The sequence below is a fragment of the Choristoneura fumiferana genome, chromosome 10 (genome assembly GCF_025370935.1).
Source record: "Choristoneura fumiferana chromosome 10, NRCan_CFum_1, whole genome shotgun sequence".
NCBI classification, from domain to species: domain Eukaryota; kingdom Metazoa; phylum Arthropoda; class Insecta; order Lepidoptera; family Tortricidae; genus Choristoneura; species Choristoneura fumiferana.
Window position 1 is genome coordinate 4,712,893 of NC_133481.1, and position 21,192 is coordinate 4,734,084.

A 21,192-nucleotide genomic window follows, 5' to 3' on the forward strand; every position below is an offset into this window, starting at 1 on the left:
TTTAAGGGAGGTATCGCTAACTTTATAGCGCTTGTAAATTCTAGATGACGTAGTTGATATAATAGATTTCATCGTCTCGGCAGAAAATAAAAATATACATCATTTACCAGACCGTGTCGTGGCCAGCTCGCATCTTTCAAGAGCTTAGTCCGTAATATATCTGAGAAGGAGCCTTCAAACTGGTTTACTAGGCAAACAACTCTGTCATATTTTGAAGGCAGTAAGGTAGCACACATGAAATATTGGCATCGTAAGGTAAATTTACTCACACATAAATAGTAAAAATACAGCTTGCAGGATTTAACTTTCAGGTCTAGCGGTGCATGGGATGTATGACGTAGGTACCTATCTGTAGGTGGTCCAGGGTACCTATAGGCTTTAGGTACTGTTTGCAGCTAGAGCGCACGTTTTATGAGCACGTAACGTATATCATAACATAGGTTTTAGGGTTGTAGTAAATTAATTTTAGTTTTTTGACAATCGTCAATAAATCGTATTCATTTAGATTTACTTAATAAATTTTAATTACAAATGTCAAACGATTGCAAATTCTCTGATCTTCTCCAACATGTTTCTTGCGTTCTATTGTCTCAAAATTATAAAGTTCACCCTTTGTAATTAAGCATCAACGAGTCTTAAGAATGCGTCTGTAAAAAAACCAAATGCCGTCTAATTTTTTTAGCTTCAATACACTTATCTTTATCTGACAGACAAATCGTATCTTGCATTCATGTCGGCCGCTGGAGCATCGTGTAAACCGGCCGTGCGGAAAGCGGCTAGCCAAACTAAACACGGGTAAAAGCAACAATAGTCTCGCCCGACTTGGAAAGAGTCGTGACCGAGTGCGGCCGCGCCGGGACGCTGCGGGCGTAAATAATACCGACGTCCGATCTTAATTATCGCTCCATCGTTAGAGATGACCGACGGGCACACCGAAATCGGCGAACGAGTTGCGACATCGCTCCTCTGTCGGCCGGACTGCCCCGTCATTATCGAGCGGTTATATCGCCTATCGGTAAATCGCTAGAAGCACCTGCGAGACGAACCGGCCGGCTCGTCTTTGGCGTTTTGGCAGCCGACATGTTAATTCTTTTGTTGTTATTATTGCTATTATTTTCACAGTGATGACTGATGATCATAAGGTGTAGACGTGCCGCTGCAACTACAAATTTTGTGAATCGCCGACCATCGTGTAATTTATATTTCGTTTGATGTGTTTTATGAGTTTTGCGTAGGTAGCACTTATTGATTTGTGTGTCTGTGTTGCGAAGTATAACGTCTGATCTAGTGATAGATAGCCTTTGCGCTATATTTTTTTTAATTAAATGTTATCTGAAATTAGGCGGCCTTGTAAATTAAGGAGAAGAACCTTGCTAATCAGCCAGTAGTTGAACATTTATCCAAATTTATCTTTGAAATTAATGAATAAACATTACGTAATGAAATGATATGGTTTATTTGGTCTCAGTTCGTTAATCGTTGGGCGCTTTGTGTTCGCCGCTGCGCCAGCGCCGATCCGCGAGCGACGTTGAAAAATTCAAAGCTCGTGATTTTCGTTCGTGTACTTCGTTTATTTGTCGGGAGAATATTGTTTACGGCAGAACTGTTAGATTATTTCCGGTGTCCATTTCTTAGAGTAAAGTTCTATGATTAAAATTAACAATTTCAATCCAGACTCTCCCCTCTCAACTCGTGAAACGTGAAGGCAAAAAGTTTCCCTAATTTATAGATTAAAATATCCTAACCACAGTCATTATGCATTTATCTGATATCGACAAGCAACATAGTATCAATTTAGCGTTAAATTCAGTTTAAGAATGGAGTAATTTTGTCATTTTGAGAAAGCTTGTGCACGCACCTCAGGCCTTGGGGTGTCGGACCTCACGGACCTCAAACGATTCTTACTCCTTATTCATAATCGCTTAAGTAGACATGTTTTTTATCTTCATTTATATCTGTGACATGTACATGTGCCAGATGTAGAGAAAACATATGATGTATCCTTTTAGTAATCATATTTTTTATATAAAGGAGCCTACCTACTTATATGTTTTAAATTACTTTGTGTACATATCTGCAAAATCTTTAAGTAGGTACCTTATTTGAGGATAGGTACAACTGTTTTTGAATACTGAAAGATATGTGGAGTTAAATTTATTTTAACGAATAACGGACGACAATTCGTCTTTGCTTACATTGTAACACAAAACCTGTATGTTTTAATACCTACTTTTGTGGAATTCGCCAAAGATTTAATTAATAAATTTTGTTTTTGTCCTTTTGTATTTTTTATTTTTGTTTTGTAATGTATTAAAGTTTGGCGACTTTCATTCATGTTTGAAATTTCTCCTTATAACTTGATTAACACATTGACTGACGAATGTACCATTATAGTATTCCGCCATTAAGAAGTCAATCCTGACACCTGTCACTACCATACTGAATACGTCAAAAAACAAAAACATTGACGTATATAGTACCAGGATGACCGGTGTCAGGATTGATTTCTTAGCGGCGGACTACTATAGCAAATAGAAGTTGACTCTGTACTACGAATATATTTATATTATACTACCTAAATGTAACGTAGGTATAATATTAGTTACTACTACCAAGTCGCTATCAGCTGTACCTACTACAAAATCCACCCTTGGGTGATATATGTATACTGCCTTAAATAAGTAGGTACATAGGGATAAATATAGTTGATATTTTTTTAAATGCGATTTTTTTTTGATGTTGAGCAGTGGACGTCTTCCGGCTGATGATGAATATAAAATATACTTAAATATCTACTCTTATAATATGAAAGTAAAACTTTTACTTAACCATAAATTCTCAATTCGATACAAATCAGCAGCAAAGTTGTAAACTGCGTTACAAAAACCTTAGTTATTACAAAATTATACTATCGATCACACAATAATAGGCTGGGGGGCCTCGGGGGGTGAATTTAGGCTAAATTGAGCAGCTTGCGTGCCTCCCCGCGAGCCATCCAGCGTGCATAATAATAAATGTTCTCAAAATCATAAAGCACGGCAAGAATGCACTGCAAAAACAGCCTTTACAATCTTAGTCAATTTCTCCAAATTCTGACAGATTCTTCACAAGGACATGGAGAAAAGTTTCGCAGGCTAGAGTTAACAGCAATATTATGGGTAGTACCTAAACAGATTCCGACCTGACGTTATGTACCTAAACATGTAGGTATGAATCATAGAAATCATTATTGTATGTACACCTACAGATAATAAAGAAACAAACGCAATTAATTAACGATAAGATACAATGGAGAACTAATGTTTTACGAGATCTCTACAGGGCGACCTTTTAGTGGATGCAAGGAACATGTTATTATTTTTCAAGGCGTGTCAATATGTTTAAAAGCATTCTAGCTATCATATTGCTCAGCGTGGGTAGGCAAATTTTTCACAGAACAATTGAAGCACGGTAATTACAGATCATACATCATCACACCGCGACAGCGTCATTAACTCATTACATACCTGGTAACGCCCAAGTATGATGAAAAAATGATGACGCACTTTTCCATGATTCCGTCAAACATGGCCGAATATCGCGACTGGCCCGGGGCGATGCAAATGGCGTCGCGGTATCGCCGCACGTTATCCTGGATGCTTTGTGCATATTTTACATATATTTGTGGATGCGATAGTGGAGTGGGCGGACTCTTGCGCATGCTAATGCGTGGTAACGACAGGCGTGCACTTAGGCGCATAGTTACTTGGAAATCGCGTTTTTGTGGATCTTCGAATACTTTATTTGGTAATAAGAGCAGAGCGAGAGCTAGAAAACTGTCTGGGTAAATTGTTAAAAAAGGATTAATTTAATTTAAATTTTTTATACTTAATAAGGTCAAAAATAAGTAACACTTCTATTCATTGAGTTTAAGTTATGTTATAGGTAAAAAAACTTTTTTGCTAACTTTATTTTTAATTTTTAAAAAATTGTAATTGAATTAATGAACGGAAATCAAGAAGAACGCGCTATCTATATAAAAAAGGCTAAATGTGAGAGCGACAAAAATGTATGTAGCTTATAAGTACTGATAATAAGATGCAAGTCACTTACTTTTTGAGATAGATATTACTTACTGTAACTAAAGGAAATTATTAAAAATATACCCAAAAAGTAATAGGTACTTTTACAATGTGATCTATTGATAAAATCACTTACAGTATATCAGCCATTCGATTTCGTTGGCGTCTCGCTTGAAAAATGTATATGATTTATCACAACCATTTAATAGGTATCATTATTCATTGTGGCATCAGCAATAGGAAGAGCTTAAACGATTTCAGTACGATTAGATATCGACTGGCATGATCAATTTCAATATTACAATGTTCGTGCGAAAAATATTAGACGACCAGATAGGCTTGTGCTTAGTGAGCCTGACTTAACTATGAAGCTAGAAGTCCCGGGTTTACATCCCGGTACGAGCAGTGCATCTATGATAAATACGAAGGTTTATACTCGAATCATCCACACATTGTACGGTCAGCATCAAAAGTAGCTGCATACTTTTGCAATTTGTCGTTTTGTAAAAGACAACCATACAAATTTGACAAATATGCTAATAGGTACGAGAAAGTAAAAAAGTGATCCGCTACTTTTGATGCTGACTGTACCTCCTTAAGTATGTATTATTTTTTAACGCGTAACCTTTTCGTATGTTTGTAAGTCGGGATTTGAAAATTTACAAACCATTTTTGAACACTTCTCGTTATCCGAATAAGTTAAAATTTGGTCTTTTTTACCTATATATTTATAATACTTTGGTGACAACACAATAATAATGGTAGTGGAATTCTGGTGGCTAGGATCATCTTTGCAGGAGGTTCAACGATCATATGACATGAATCTTGAAACGGATATAATATGTAGTTTTTTAGACGACATTTTGGCAACAAAATGCATCTTCGGTTAGCTAAAAATGATTGCTTTAAAAATGAAATTTGCACAAAACCTTACTATCGAGACTAAAGCATCGTATGCTATCGCGAAGTTCCCTATCGTTTCCTTGACTAATCTTTAGCAGCACATAATTTGTTGCAAGTCCCGGGGGTATAGCGGCTCGGCGCGGTCACGAACCGTTCTAAACATAGAGCGTAGCCTAAACGATGCCACCATATCCGTCGGTACGTCCATCCCTGCTAAGGAATCCATGCTTGCCAAGTCTTACAACTTCGATGTTAACACGTTAGAATGCATTTAAACGGTACATTTGATGTCTTTTTGTTAGAGTGGATCTTTATCGCCGATTGCTGACTGAAATGTAGTGAGGCTGTAAACTTTATGGAAATGACTGTTTTAAATTCACAAAAAAAGGTTATCGTGAGTAAATCTAGATACTGATTGAAAAGTTGATGTATAAATGGTACTGAAAAAACACTAGGTATTTCATAAAATAAATAGGAATAATTATTTTAAACTTTCCTTTCTAGGAATTGCCAAAACTCACGTCGTAATTCATTTACATGAAAAAAAGTCAGTCAAAATATCTTTATTCAAGCACTTATGAATGTCAAAAAATCTACCACCGGTGTTCGGAATAAAACCTCTGTTGAGAATAATCCGCCAAGAAACTCAACGAGGTATAATATGTAACTATATATTTTTTGACAAGATTTACAAAGGAATTTTAGAAACATATTTAGATTAAGGTATTTCGGGATTTTAGATGAATCCCAAAGAAATATCGGGATAAGACGTAGCCTATATATATTCGTTCAGCCGTTTCAGAGTGAAGGAATAACAAACACCACGCGCATTTATTTACGCACATACTCGTAAACTTATGCGTCTATACATAATATTAGTAGGATTAGAACAAACGGTAACAAGAGTTGTAAGAAAGCTTACTGAGTCGATGAGGCTGAAATAAATGGTTTAAGTATTTAATAAACTTTATTATTACATTTATAACTTTAAAAAAATGTATTGTAGATTTCATTATAAGATCTCAGTTCAGGTTAGGCCAATAAACTAGAAACTTCTTCTCTGTCGACCTCTTGCCTTGCTTCAAAGAGTAGTTATATGTAGTAATAAACCTAACATTTACATTTATCAATTGGTTTCATATCACATAAAACAACCAATTATAAAACATAGGTACATGTAATTCAAAATTAATCACGGGAAATAAATCTTTCCCAGCGAATTAGCAAATTAGCTCGGGTACTTTATATTCATGTAGCAAAATGTATGCAATTCAGCGTTTACCTCGAGGCACAGTCCAAACGTAGGTTTCGGTTTATCGACAATCGATACCAATATATACCTACTTACTTTGTGAAAGAACAAAATACACGTTTACATTAAAATATTTTTTAAGAAGGTTTAAAATACGTTGAAAAATTCGTAGGTACATGCTTTTGTATTTAATTATAAAAAGAGAAAATAACATGAGTGTGGAGTGAGTACTGATGTGCAAGTTGCAGAAAGTTTCCGAAAAGTTTGGAAAGTTCTCGGTAATTTCTGGAAATTTTCTCAAGAAATATAGGAAATTAAAATTTAAGAAACGGAAAGTTTCAATCCCCATACAAAATTGTGAGAAGTTTCCGAAATTTTCCTCTGAAAAATTCCGGAATTTTGGAAAGTTTCCTTTGGCCCATCAGTAGGAGTGAGCCTTTTCGTTAGACAATTCAGCTAGTTAGTCATTAAATCATCACTGACTTTGCATAAAGAAAGGAAACCCGATTGGAACTCAGTGCCACGCCACTGCAAACTACTCAAATATATGCAGCAAGTGCAGTAATCGCAAACAAACTGTTTTGCAATTTGGCGAAATATAATTGTATTTTTTTCTATAACACAAATGAAAAAAGAGACTAGGAAATTCTACGCAACTTGAAAATTAGTACCTAAAGTGCGTAAAACTGCTTCTTTTTTTCAATTGTTTAAGGGACAAAATACTACCTAGTCAGATAAAAAACCGCTTAAGCACTGCGATTCTTATTTCATATTTAATAATTTTCTCAGTCTTTTTCTATAAGTAGCATAGTGTGATATAAATTTCATTAAAGAACTGGAGCGCGACCGAGAAGAAGGGTCGGCAAATTTCTCAAAGTAAACGATTTTAATGATTGATGTTCGTAAAATTACTTTAAAAAACAATCTACCCACGAAAATAAATGAGAGAGAAGAGTTTTTTACTTGCGAGACGTCGAGGTCATTGCCTCGTCATAATTTAAAGTTAGAATTGAGTTTACAAGTTGCAGCTATACAGTTATACCTAGTAAAGAATAGTTGTTTTGGCCAAACTAAAACATGGAATGTTATATTAATCATATTATGAATGGTGCACTACAAGAAAACGCACATGACTTCTTATTAATCTAGTAGCGCGGCATAATCAATTATCGAAACTTGACTAATCGATGATCCTTCTAAGCCGACGTTCTGTCATTTCTCTTCCCTTAATCGATTACTTCAAACATGAGCGCCAGGGGGCCTCCTAGCATACCACGACCTATCGTATACGGACGCTTTTTGTATACGATAAATCTTTTTGTTTAATATTGTGCGTTAGCGATACGCTTTGTGTGGTACCCAGACAGCGGTCGAACGTGGTCAAACAACCTATAAAGCGTACAAATTTAATTTCTCCATTAAATTGCCACCAATAAAACAAATATGAATAAAGTTTCCACAATAGATTCAACATTTTCTCATGCTTTCTCTGAACAACAAATTTTATTAACACGTTTCAATTTATTTGGTGGTGTATAATGGCACAATCAGCGTTAATTGCTGCTTCTCTTACGTGGGTAAACCGTAGTCGTGTTGAGCATTCCTCGTGGCTATCGGTTCGGGTTGTACCCCTGCTCGGGTACAATGAAATGATTGAGTCATCATAACAAATGCGGCGCGCCATCCGCGCGTCGAGGGCACAGAACTCTCCACAATCGCCCTCTTCTTATCTGTGACGGCTCCGATCATTGTGCCTCGAATTCTTCGTGCTTCAGAGTACAGATGACGAAATGCTAGCGCGTTTTGGTCTTTTACTTCCATCCTTTGTTGACTCGTCGAGTTGGTTCCGAATAGCTTTTTGTAGACGTCCACCGGCAACGTTTGTAAAGCTCGCTTTTGACTTTATTAATCTTATCTTGCGGATGCATCGCGGGCAATGAGAATTAAACAACGATGTTAGTTACAGATGAATAAATAGGAGCAACTTGTTACTTTTAATTTATCAAGTTTATTTTCATACGCAATTTTGAAAAAAAAGAACAAATTATATGAAGGTAATTTAGGATAGGTACTTTTATCAAAAAAAAATGTTACGATAGTGATAATCGTGTGACTCAACTTATAAATAATTTTATAAAAAAACTGATAATTTGCAAATAAAACAAAGAACTGTATCCATCGTAACAAAAGTGGTGATGTACGAAACTAAACAGAAACAAAAAAAGAATGTTAAAGAAACAACTCCATTAATCATATTGATGAATGCATAGGACCGCAGATAGGAAAGTCGAGAGCGCTCCTGCTCAACTTCTTCTTGATTTTCTTTCAATTCAGTTCTTTAACGACACCCGAAATCATTAAATAATGCAATTCATCTCAGGCCTCGGACAAGATACGAGTAACAAAAAGGCAACAATAATTTAGGCAGGTCCCGAAGATCCCCGAGTATGATACATTAATCCAGTTTAATGAGCATCGGATCGCGATTATACTTATTATGAATTGATAGTCTTTTGCATTCTGACAAATTTAATAGTTTTGTTTAATAAAACTGTAACTAAAAAACTTGGTATGTTCACTCTCTCATGTAGTATAGATCAGTTAAGTGTATAGTATACAGTGTTTTACCGGCAGCCAGGCTTTTAAAGGTGGTTAAAGTAACGCATTTCTGTTACTTGACAATGACATCAATTTAATTAATTAACTAAAGTTCGGACTTTGTCAACTTTCTAACACAATTTTAATTACAGCAAATTAAATTGACATGTAATAATCAAGGTATCTGTTGGCTGTCATTTACACTTTCTTGTCCATTTACGTTGCTGTACATTGTTGGCAATTATAATTTTGTTAGACAGGTAACAAAATCTGAATTTTAGTTTATTAATTAAATGGTCATGGTTAAGTTACAGAAACACGATACTTTAACCTCCCTTAAATACCGGCCAAGAGCGTGTCGGATACGCCCAAAATAGGGTTCCGTGGGCATTACGAAAAAATTAAGTAATATTTTTCTAAGGATTTCGTATTTTATACGGAATCTTCCAAGCTTAGGCTGCTATTTAAGAGTAAATCTACTAATAACTCTGAAGCAAACTTAGCCGTGATAGTTTTCCTTGAAAGTTTGATATATTTACTACCATCATGAATTTTTTCAAATTTTTCCATCCACTGGTTTAGATTTTACAGGGGATTTTACGCTCGCTTTTAATGAAAATTTGCACTTTAAAGTTGAATATTTCGCAAAAAAATGAATGTATCGAAAAATCATCTTAGCAAATCCCTAATAGTTTTAAAAGACCTATCCAACGATACCCCACACTATTGGGATGCATGAGTTTTTTTTTTAGTTTTTTATTGTACCATTTTGTCGCCATAGCTTACATCTATATCAGTGCAAAATTACAGCTTTCTAGAATTGATAGTCCCTGAGCAAAGCCGCGGACGGACGGACAGACAGACAGACAGACATGGCGAAACTATAAGGGTTCCGTTTTTGCCATATTGGCTCCGAAACCCTATAAGCCTGGCTGCCGGTAGCACACTGTTGAAAAATTGACGTTCCAAATTAGGAAAATGACATTTGTGCGACACGACATGTAAGAAGGGACTTTGGTACTTATGTTTTTTACTTTTACCTATATTTAATCATTGCTAATATTATAAAATGCAAAAGTAGCTCTTTCTATCTGTCAGTCTATCTGTCTGTCTGCTCGTTACTATTCACGTTTAAACCACTGAACCGAATTTGATTAAATTTGGTACTATTAGAGACCTTTTTTATCCCGCTAGTGGCATAGTACCCGAGAGATAGCGACAAACGAATTATTTTGCTAGCAACAGCTAGTTATTAATGTAAGGAAAAAGCTCACCAAGTGCCAATATAATATTTACTATTTCACGCGCCGAGAGATCCACACAGACAAACATTAAATTTAAGTTATGTATTGATAAAAAATGCCTGTGACATACGGAAAAGCCTGTGCTTTTCTAAATCAGCGTTTAGCTGTTTTGACTACACAACTCTAAAAGAAATGATTTTTTAAATTTAGTTCAGTTCTTGAATTAGAGTGTTGATTTAGCAATCAATTTATTTACCTACGTGTCAACTTCACCATATTATTATTATTATTACCAATTATTACGATTTAAAAAAAGCCCTCTTGCAGTAATGTCCATCTTCATCTAATCTTCAATTTCCATCGGTTGATGGACGACCAGAAACATAAAATTGTGGATTTTGTATGGAACCGTAAAAATAACGGTCCCTTTATCACACAATCACACTTTTTACGAAGCGTGTTTACTGAAGCAGATCTGGACCCATATTATGTAAACATACATTAATGACGTAAGCGACAGTGCATTTGCCCCAATGCCTTTTTTCGCACCAAAACAAGCAATCAACAATGTTACATTGTTGTAATGAAGAATACAGTGGCTGGTTGTGCACTTACTTAGCGAAATCCAAAACATAATATCTGAGCCCAGTCGAACTGCCTCGACAAAAGGCTGGCCACATTTTATTTATCATTCCACCCGTCCGCGGAGTCACACATTTGTCGAAGCAGCCGCTCGCTGGCTGCATTTTTAGAATTATTAATTGGGTTTGTGTTCTTATATTGTGTTAAATTGGGCGATTTTGTGCCAATCTTATGAATAAAACATCGCTGGCCTTCTTCTGCATCGATTTTGTGGCGGTCATGGCATGTTTAAATACTTTATTACGTTTTCACTTTGTTTAACTCTAAATTGCATTTCTTTCATAGGGCTTTCAATAGCAGTATTCTCGTAATTTTTGTTTTTTAGCGCCTGTTAATCGGATTTCCTTTTTACCAACATTGTGAATCAGAGTTTTTTAAATCCTACATATCACTCATAAAAGCTATTTTATGACGTTTTTAACGGAACAGCTCATACCTATGTGTTCTGGAACAATATCATTCATAATAGGTACTCACATTTTAACCAACTAGTCAATCATATTAAACAAAATACTCAAACTAGGTACCTATTAATTGTTACTTACTTATTAAGTACCTAGAACTCATAAATTAGTTTTTCCGGGAATTCTATCGAAAAACTTAATTAACTTTAAGTATCCGCTCCGATTCTAGTCGATAGGCATTTTTAGATACTATTTTTATATACTCTATTTTACTACTTTCGTGTTTCTAAATAGAAAGAAAATTAAGAAAATTCTGTATCGACACATTCGTAAAACTATTTTCTTTTTTCCAGGTCGAGGTCGTAATCTTGGACAAAAACGACAGTCCACCGGTATTCAAGAACATCCCGCCGGCATACTTCGCTTCCGAAGACTTATCTCCAGGACAGCCCGTGGCTACCATCATAGCTGAAGACCCTGATACCATTGGCAGCATCACATACAGTATACAGACTGAGGAACCACCACCGTTTACGCTAGAACCGTACACAGGAGTCCTGACTCTGAAAGATCCCTTAGACAGAGAGACGATATCGGAATACCATGTGGTAGTAAGAGCTGATGACGGTGTCCAGTTTACTGATGTTACTGTAGTTGTGCAGGTTGGTAGACGTCCTGTATTAGCGAGCATTGAGTCGGTTCCAGGGCATGCAGTTGGTAGTTTGCACTGCAGGAACGCGCCACCATGACTAGCGCTGCCTACTCTGCTGCCTATGCAATATATGCTATTGCCTGTAATTATATTGACTATCAAAAGTTACCCTTAAGGCCAAAGATGCAATTAATTGAAACGATCCTAACTTGATATCTATATAAATTCAAGAGAACCTGTACAACTCATCTTGGTTACTTTATATGCCAGTATCTTGTGTCTAATAATTAGCATGAAACAAAGTTGACTTCAAGAATTTTATTTCACAATTTACGAGTATATGTAGAGCTTTCCAAGACTATATTATAATTTCATAATACGCCTGATATTGCATGAACTTCTCTCCGTATTCGGCTAACTTCGGACCTGTAACTTAAGAAGTATTATGTAGCTTACTTAACCCAGAAGAAATACTAGCTAACAAAAAACAACAACATACAATGTTATTGCCAACACATTTTTAAAGGCCCATTGTTTTTACATTACAAAAAATAAACAGTTCCAAGTCAGGAACGGTTCAAACGGTCACCAGAAAAGATCGAATCTTTGCGGACCATTCGTGACCTATAAGCTTAAGTAATATTAATAAATACATTATAACTTATACAATTTTCTTTTAATTCGCAGGTCACAGACTCCAACGACAACCCGCCAGTGTTCAAAGAAAGCGCGTACTCTTTCGACATTCCAGAAAACGCAGCCCGGGGGTCAATAGTGGGCACGGTGGGCGCCATCGATCTGGATGCGGGACCCAATGCCCAGCTGACATACACGCTCATATCTGACTGGGCTAACGACGTCTTCTCACTGAACCCGCAAACTGGCGTCTTCACTCTTACTGCCAGGCTTGATTATGAAGAGGTAAGTGAGCAAGATAACAGGGTACAAACACAATCTTCAATATCTTCTGTGCATGTACGATACTTTGACAGTGGCAGTGAGTGTCATCCTTTAGTTAAGTACCATTCCTGTTTTGCAACTAATATTGACACTAGCTAAATAATGACAGTTTTATACCGTTGCACCACAAATAAAAAATACACATACAGTACAGGTCAAGTTTATGAAACAAGCATGACTGAATTAAATTAAACTTTGACGTCATTAACCTGAATAATGTATTAATTTAAAAAAAGTAGTAGTAGTAGTTTATATTAAAAAACATCAAAATTGGTTTCTAATAATTGACTTTTCTGTACAAAAAAAGAATCAAAATTATTGATATTTTTTGAACTACCTATTTACAATTCTTTGGGCTAGAGTAATATGTAGCTTACGTTGATTTTTCTGCGGATCCCCTCATTCCTGATTCGATTTCGCAGAAAAACTCCGAGAACAGCCCTTTTTGTACACTTACTTACTAAATAATTTCACACTGACGCTCACTTCATTAAACACCTGCTTTGCCTACCGCTCTGATTGATAACCTACTCAAGAGTTAAACCTACTTTACGATATAGGAAGAACCGCTCCAACTGTATGCTGAGTACAGTGCTAAAATGCCCTATTACTGTAGATACTCGCACCATCATAGCCGAGACCTGCTAGGGTTGGTTGACCCACTAAGACACATCAGGTTCTTTGCGAAAGCAAGCAATGACTGGTTTGGCCTGCAACATGCACGCTGTTTGTGCATTTGATAAAAAATACTATAATATTTTAATAGAAACTATGATGACTAAAAGCAAAAAAAGCTTGATATTGATCATGAGCATCACACCAGCTGAGCCCGCATGGGGAACGTAAGCCTGAAAAAAGGCCTTAGCCACAAAACACAGATAGTTCAGAAGTCAATCTCCATACAAGTGCGCTCGAGCAACGCACACATAGACACTGCTCACGAACACGATATCTCGGGCCGGTTGGGACCAGTGCGAGCGCGAGGGCCATCCGCTTGAGACAAGCGTCTGTGAACTTTTTTGTGCAATAATGGAGCAACAAAAAAAAAGTTATTATAACTGTCCAGTGGACGGTTGTTTAAATTAAAAAATCGTGAATTTCGCCAATAACGAAATCGTCGCAAGATATTTTCTGTGGCAAATTTATAATATAACAATGATATTAAACTTAAAATATTTTAGTTACTAGTTTATTTTTCCATTCTTCCCGTTTCATTCTCAACAATAAATCAAACAACTAGATAAGAGTGCCACTACCACGATAGTTTTTTGGTGCATAAGCCATAGTTGACATCCTTAGAGCGACCGCCGAGCGTAGGTATGAAAAGTGAAGTACATACAGGAGATTGACTTCTGAACTATCTGTATTTTGTGCCTTTGCCCTGCGGTAGGATCTATATAAACCAGTTTTTTTATTACATATAACTTACCGTGATTGACCCCTATATCACCTGATGATGAAAATATGTATTCATAACGGCGAAGTAGAGGAATTTGGTGCAGATATGTGCGAAGTAACTTTAAAAAAAATATGCTTGATAATCAACAGTAAGTAGAGAATGGCTTGCGCGATATCGTGATTAAACATGACAGTAAATTATAGAAATAAAGACATTTAACAATTACGCGACAAATAAATGTAAGGCAATTAAATGCGTCGCTCAAGACCAAACAATTGAGCTGTCCGTGTTTATTGACAATTAACAACGTAATATCCGAGATTAAAGCACTGTAAACAGCTCAGCGTTTTAAAAACAGACGAAATGTTCAATTAAAGACATTTCATAATAAATTAAGTGATTAACATGCAAAATATTCGCACTCAGACGACACTTCGCGGTAGTTGGTACAGGGCCTTGGCATTTTGTAGTTCAGTGTCTCTTTTAAATTCATTCGCAAATGAGTACATGAGCACTCGCCCTTCCATGTGCCGGCGACTGATTGATTCCGCTCCTGCTTTCGATTATTTGTAGGCAATAAATAACCGTATCGCATGTCCGTCTGCAGTAGACACTATTTATTTCACTTAACTACGAGTATTGTATAATTAACAACACCTTTAGCTCGGTAGTAACAGCAATTAACAGTGAATTCGATAAAAATAACCTGTCACCGCACGACGCTGACTTGTCTCAGTAATTCAGATATTTGAGGCTGAGATAATATATGTACCTAAGCGCTATCAGTAAATTTCCCACTTTAGGGTAACGTAAAACACTTAAAGTACAGTCACCTCTTGATTGATAAATAGCCCGGAAAATCGTGAACGGCGAAGGTGATAAGTACACGTCGGCGTGTACGCTTAGCCGCCATGCTTTACGATCGTTAGAACACTTCAACCGAGAGCAATCTTCCAGACATTGTTTGACCACTGCCGGCAACATTCCGTTTACACGATAAATAAAAATACATGACATACTAAACAAATACTGTTGTCCAGTGTCATGCGTTCTGCTAAGAACAGATACCTAAATTATTACCCGCACGGACTAAAGTTAATCTACCATTCTAGTCATAGGATAAAGTAGCGGTGGCTACGAAAGTTTAACGCCGGACCTAGTAGTGGATGCCTTGATATTACATAATAAGTCTTTACTTTTGCCTTCACATTACAGTAGGTATCCATCGTCAATATGATCTCATCATAATGAGACCCTGTTGATTTTCGTCTTTAAATTCATCGGTAGGTACCTACCTACCACAAAACCATCAGAACACGGAATTCTCGTGAATGTTTTTAATAGAAGTAAATCGCTCATTATGTATTTATTTTAATGACATTAAACAAAAAGAGTCACAAATAGACGCTTAACTCTCGTGAAGTTTATTTTTAAAGTAGGTACTCATGTCCGATTTAGTGGTTCTCTGCTCGGGGCTATACATTGCGGTTGAAAGAATTATCTTAACATAGATCTAGAGGAGGGCGTTGACCGCACAAGTTGTTCTACTGTACTATTGGACGTGTAAAAGTAGCCCCGATATTAAACAAAAGCCTGTCACATCTATTGTTGATCGGAATGTTTTGTAACATTTAAAATATTATGTACAAAATTTTGCTCACACCAGCGATTAGAATTCATTACAACTAAGACATTCTGGCGTTGCTTCTTCAAGCGTTAGTGTAAAGGCCAAACTAACCAGTTTCTCGTAGATAGCGACTCTTTAACCGCGCGATTACTTTTTTAAAACCTACCTAGAGCTATTTACTTCAATGCCTTTTGTCTATAAAATACTGCGCGTCACTTATAGACTAGCGAGAGCGCGTTTCGGAAACGAAGGACGCTGATGCCTTCGAGCGTTTATTAATTCACCGCGTGTATAAAAAGGGCCTTTAAAATCAAAAACCATCTTGATATTTATAATAATAACGACAAGGATCAAAATTAACTAAAACAATAGCCACCACACTTCGCAAGCGGCGAGTATATTATACTCAGTGCCCGGGAACCTACCGTATATTGGAACGACATTATTTTACATTCCATTTTATATTGATATTTACATTTTTGCATTAATTTAATGCTGATTACTTTCGTTCCAGTTGCGATTAAAGTCGATGTCTCGCCAGCAGCTAAACCATAAATTGTTTATATCCCGCTTTATTGTTAAAAGTCCCGTCAGATACTTCTGATCTATAATTATTTTCATTTACAAGACGTGGTTAAGGTAAATGTCATAGGATAGGAACAATAATAAATGCTCGTCATCGTCTTCTCAGTACGTATACATCCCACTGCGGGGCACAGGCGTCTTCTCAGGATGAGAGGGCTTAGGCCGCAGCTCCCACGTGGGCCCAGTGCGGATCGGCAACTTCATATGTACACACCATCCAGTTTCCTCGCAGGTGTTTGGTGATTGATATTTTCCTTATAGTTAAGTTCATGGTCATTTTTAAAATGTAATTTAGCACATATATTTGATGTGTGAGCCCGGGCTGTACCCCACGATCCTCTGCTTGAGAGGCCATAGTAAATAAAAGTAAAATGCACAAAATAAGCAAAAAGGAATATTTTAATAGTAAAGTGAAGTAGTGAAACACTAAAAAACTCGTTCCATTGTTTGTAAAATTTATCTCCGCGTTTCGTCAGTCGGCCTTACTCGGGCTCCATCGGGCTGCGCGGGCGCAGGCTGTATACTACAAAGTGCAAAATTCGAACTTCGTATCATGCCGTCTCGCTGACACTTATATTAATTAATGCGAGACGGAGAGGGACGGTACGATACAAACTTTGATTTTCAACTTTCGTAGCAGCCCCCCAGAGCCGTAAGGGCGCGATTCGCGGCGCGCCGCGGCTGTCGCCAGAGACTCATCAAGTCGGCCAGGCCCGTTAATTAATAAAAACAATTCGGAGTACACTCGTTCTGTCGACCGCCCGCCAATTCGCGTACCCCGCTAGAGAGCTGCTAATTTCATCCAGGTACAGTTTTTTCCCGTCGCGCATCATATTCGGCATTTGGCCGCTCGATCCGCCATCGAAATTAAGGCTCGAACAATGTCAGACAAAGCAGCCGTCTGCAAAACATTCACGAGCCGGATTCCGGGACCACGGCCCGTTTTTTAAACCGTCAACTCGGTTCACGATCCGCGAATGAGGGAGCTTGTCATAGCTGGGACGTTTCGGTGTCCTATTATGATGAAAAATCTGAATGCCGACCACATTCGTAAAATCTTATAGCCGAGCTTTATTACAGAAGTACTCGACTGTTAAACACATAAGTGTTCTTAAATACTGATACGTATTTGGTAAAACTTGTCACTTACATTGTATTATGTCTGATGCTGTAACCAGTACAAGATCGTTTCGTATATGACGTTTGCATCGAGTAATGAATTATGATGACTCGGTCAAATATTAATGTAAACGAACCTTCTTGTTGGTTTGCTCAGCGCAAACTTTTTGGGTCACCTACCTGCGTTTCTTGAACCGCAAACAACTATGAATTTATTTGACTGTTTGACGGAGTAGATAACTATAACTAGTTATGTTTAGTAACCAACTTAGAACTTCCTGATTTTGTTATTTTAAAGTTCAATATCTCAAAAAATAGGTAAATTAAGGGCAATTTTCAATTGTGTGCCAGTATAGGTAAATTAAGGGGAATTTTCAATTGTGTGCCAGTATAGGTAAATTAAGAGCAATTTTCATTTGTGTGCCAGTATATGTAAATTAAGAGCAATTTTCATTAGTGTGTCAGCATAGGTAAATTAAGGGGAATTTTCTTGTATTCCAGACACAGCACTACATTCTCGTGGCGCAGGCGCAAGATAGTGGGCGGCCTTCGCTTTCAGGCACGGTCACTGTTTATATCAACGTGGTGGATCTCAACGACAACGCTCCTGTCTTCGACCCCATGAGCTTCTCCAATGAGGTCCCGGAAGACATCGCCATCGGATCAAGCATTGTCACCATTAGCGCAACAGATTTGGACTCAGGTAATTTGAAACAATCAATTGAAAGACTTAGTTTAGTTTCTGGAATCTTTTTGATTACTTACATAAGTAGAAATTAAGAATGGTAACGTTATAGCAAGATGTTATTTGTTTTATTGTACGCACCAATTAGTACAAAACCGAGTACTAGTTCTCTATATAATCATATTAACTATACTTCTGGCACAATATCTTTATTTCAACAAACATAATATAGTATAAAAATAAACGATAACAATTATATAGATTAAAACTATATCTTTTATTTATATTAAATATTTAATTAAATATTTAATTAATCTATATAAATAAATGAAAATGAATCGTAAAATGTGTTGCTAAGCGCAAAACTCGGGAACGGCTGGACCGATTACGCTAATTCCTTTTTTTGTTGCGTTTGTTATTATCAAGAGAAGGTTTTTATGAATAAGAAATTATAACGGGGGTGAAGCCGCGGGCAGCAGCTATTTTCTAATAATTAAATAATCTATACTGTGATTTCATGCTACACATTATGAGGTCTGTAATGGTAAGTTCTTCTACTAATAGGTAGGTACTATAAATACGAAATTTTGTGAATAATAGTGTGTGTATACATGTTGATCCTTCGTGGATGAAAACTGATAATAAATTAGGTACTGGATGTATAAAATTACATACAGATTTTACTGCTTCGTTTAAAGACATATGATTTGACAAAGGTGTTTCTTTTGCAACGCTTGTTGTAAATTTTGGGAATTTCTACGGAAACTTGTTACTACGGAATTTTTAGATCGGTAAATGTTGGTTTATTTATAATCCATAATCTTCAAATTCTTCCAGGCATGAACGGCAAGTTGACTTACAACATCACTTCTGGCGACGAAGCCCAAGACTTCATCATAGCTGCCAATGGGACCATCTACACCGCTAATCTCTTGGACAGAGAGACGGTGTCCATTTACAACCTCATCGTTACCGCGAGGGACTCGGCACTGCCGCCAGAGCCTCAACTGTCTTCAACTGTTCAGGTAGGATAAGGAGAATTTTGATCGCATAGATGATAGGACAATCTAGGTACTTACTAAAGATAGATACTACATATTGGTTAACTAGCGACTCACCTCGAATTCGCACGAGTGCAACTTTGAGAAAATTTTTAAAAAACAATAAAAAACGAAGGCGAAAAAATCAAAGGTGGCAACTTCATAGTTTTCACTTTTCTTTCCTTAAAACTACCCCCATGCACAGTCGGGACGCACCGCTAGTGTTTTTTCTTCTTAACGTTTATTCCTTTGTTTTTATCAAAAACGTGTATAGAGTCATGTTATTTTGTTATGAGGATTAAATTTTCTATCTATCTATCTAGTTATATACATATCAAAACTAGAAACCTTCCTAATAAATTATTCCATCTAGTTATTGAAAACTGTATTAAAATCCGTTACATAGTTTTATAAATTGAGCTTACATACATCGGAACAGATAGACAGCGGAAAATGACTGCTTTATACTTGGTACCTACTCGTAAAAATATTTATTACATTTGACTACTTACATGCAAGAATAAAGCCTACACGTGTGTGTATTGATGAGAAACATTTTAAGAAATACGATGTCTGACGCGTGTTATTTACTGTCGATAATATTAGGCGGCAATCAATCTAGATGCTAATGCCCCTTATTACCTACTAAGATTCAAGTCCAAGATCTCTTACTCTACAAGCAAGATTTAGGTAAGAAAACTACATACTTGTGCCTCGAGAATCGTTCATGAAACCGCATAACGATTGTTTTTCCGAAAGACTCAGTTATTACACCAAATTGGGTAACAGGTTGTTAAAAAACGCCTTACCATCATTAAAACTACTTCAACTCTCACGGCTAGTGTTTGCACAGTCAAGTTCACCATTGATGTGAAAATTTCAGTTTACACTTGATCATTCGGCCTGCTCAAATGCAACTGCAGGCTTTATTTGCTTTAGCGGGCGCGTGTCATTTTTAGTGACGTCCCACTAACTAGGTATCACCTCTCCGAAATACTGTACTGAACATAACAAGGGCTTGTGGTTTTTGGGAATACGGCGATTTCTCAAGAAAATCATGTGAAATTTTAAATGGCTTTTTCTGTGTACTGATATTGTTATAGTCATTATGCGACTTTTAATATTGTTATTATGTTTTACGACACACGACATGCATACCATCAATAGGTTCCAAGTTCATTTTAAATATATTTTTAAAGTAATTGTCCTCCTGAGTCCTAACTTTTTGTAACAGACATAGTACTTTAAAGACCTATACGTGGTTCACCAGCTTTGTTATTTTGGATATTACTTCAAAATTCTTAAAACTCTTTAGTCAATGAACAATTTGTAGGTACTTTATAAAGTACATTTTGAATAACTTCTTAGTGTTAATTGGTCCTTTATAAAGTGCGCTAAGGCTCAAGAGGTAAAATTATAATTAAAGACTGTCAAACATAACATTATTCTACATTTGTGTACTTTCAGTATTAATAATTATACATTTAATTTTTTTCAGGTCACAATACAATTAAAGGACGTTAACGATATGGCACCTGAATTTATTTCACCGAACGTAACAACCGTCTCTGAAAACATTCCTCTTAACACTGTTGTGATGACTGTCAAAGCCATAGACAAAGACGAAGGGCGGAACGGGTATGTGGAATATTTCATGGCCTCCGATCAAAACGTTAATGGATATTTCTCCCTGGGAAATGTGGACGGAATTCTGAGAGCCACAGGTAAACTTGATAGAGAACTAAAATCAAGCTACATACTGTCAATAACAGCAAAAGATAGAGGCGACCCGCCGAAGATATCAAAAACTCAAATCGAGATTAAGATTTTAGATGAGAATGATAACAGTCCAGTATTTGATCCCAAACAGTACAGTGCTGCTGTTCCTGAAAATGCCAGTATTGGGGCTAGTGTACTACAAGTAAGTAAAACTGTACAATAATCAAATTTTCAAAAGTGCTTAAGAGTGTTTTTCGATAGGCAGCGTTGATTGAACATGCAAATGTTCAATGCCCCACATT

The 21,192-nt window shown here is 36.7% G+C and overlaps 1 protein-coding gene across 1 annotated transcript in view; it reads left to right on the plus strand.

Moving 5' to 3' along the window:
• Nucleotides 1–21,192, plus strand: part of ft (cadherin-related tumor suppressor fat) — a 138,443-nt gene that overhangs the window by 107,496 nt on the left and 9,755 nt on the right. Inside the window, exons 2-6 of the mRNA XM_074093160.1 lie at nucleotides 11,458–11,766; nucleotides 12,444–12,677; nucleotides 17,948–18,149; nucleotides 18,969–19,156; nucleotides 20,670–21,092. Of these exons, the coding sequence (XP_073949261.1) occupies nucleotides 11,458–11,766; nucleotides 12,444–12,677; nucleotides 17,948–18,149; nucleotides 18,969–19,156; nucleotides 20,670–21,092 (1,356 nt within the window). The remainder of the gene's footprint in view (nucleotides 1–11,457; nucleotides 11,767–12,443; nucleotides 12,678–17,947; nucleotides 18,150–18,968; nucleotides 19,157–20,669; nucleotides 21,093–21,192) is intronic.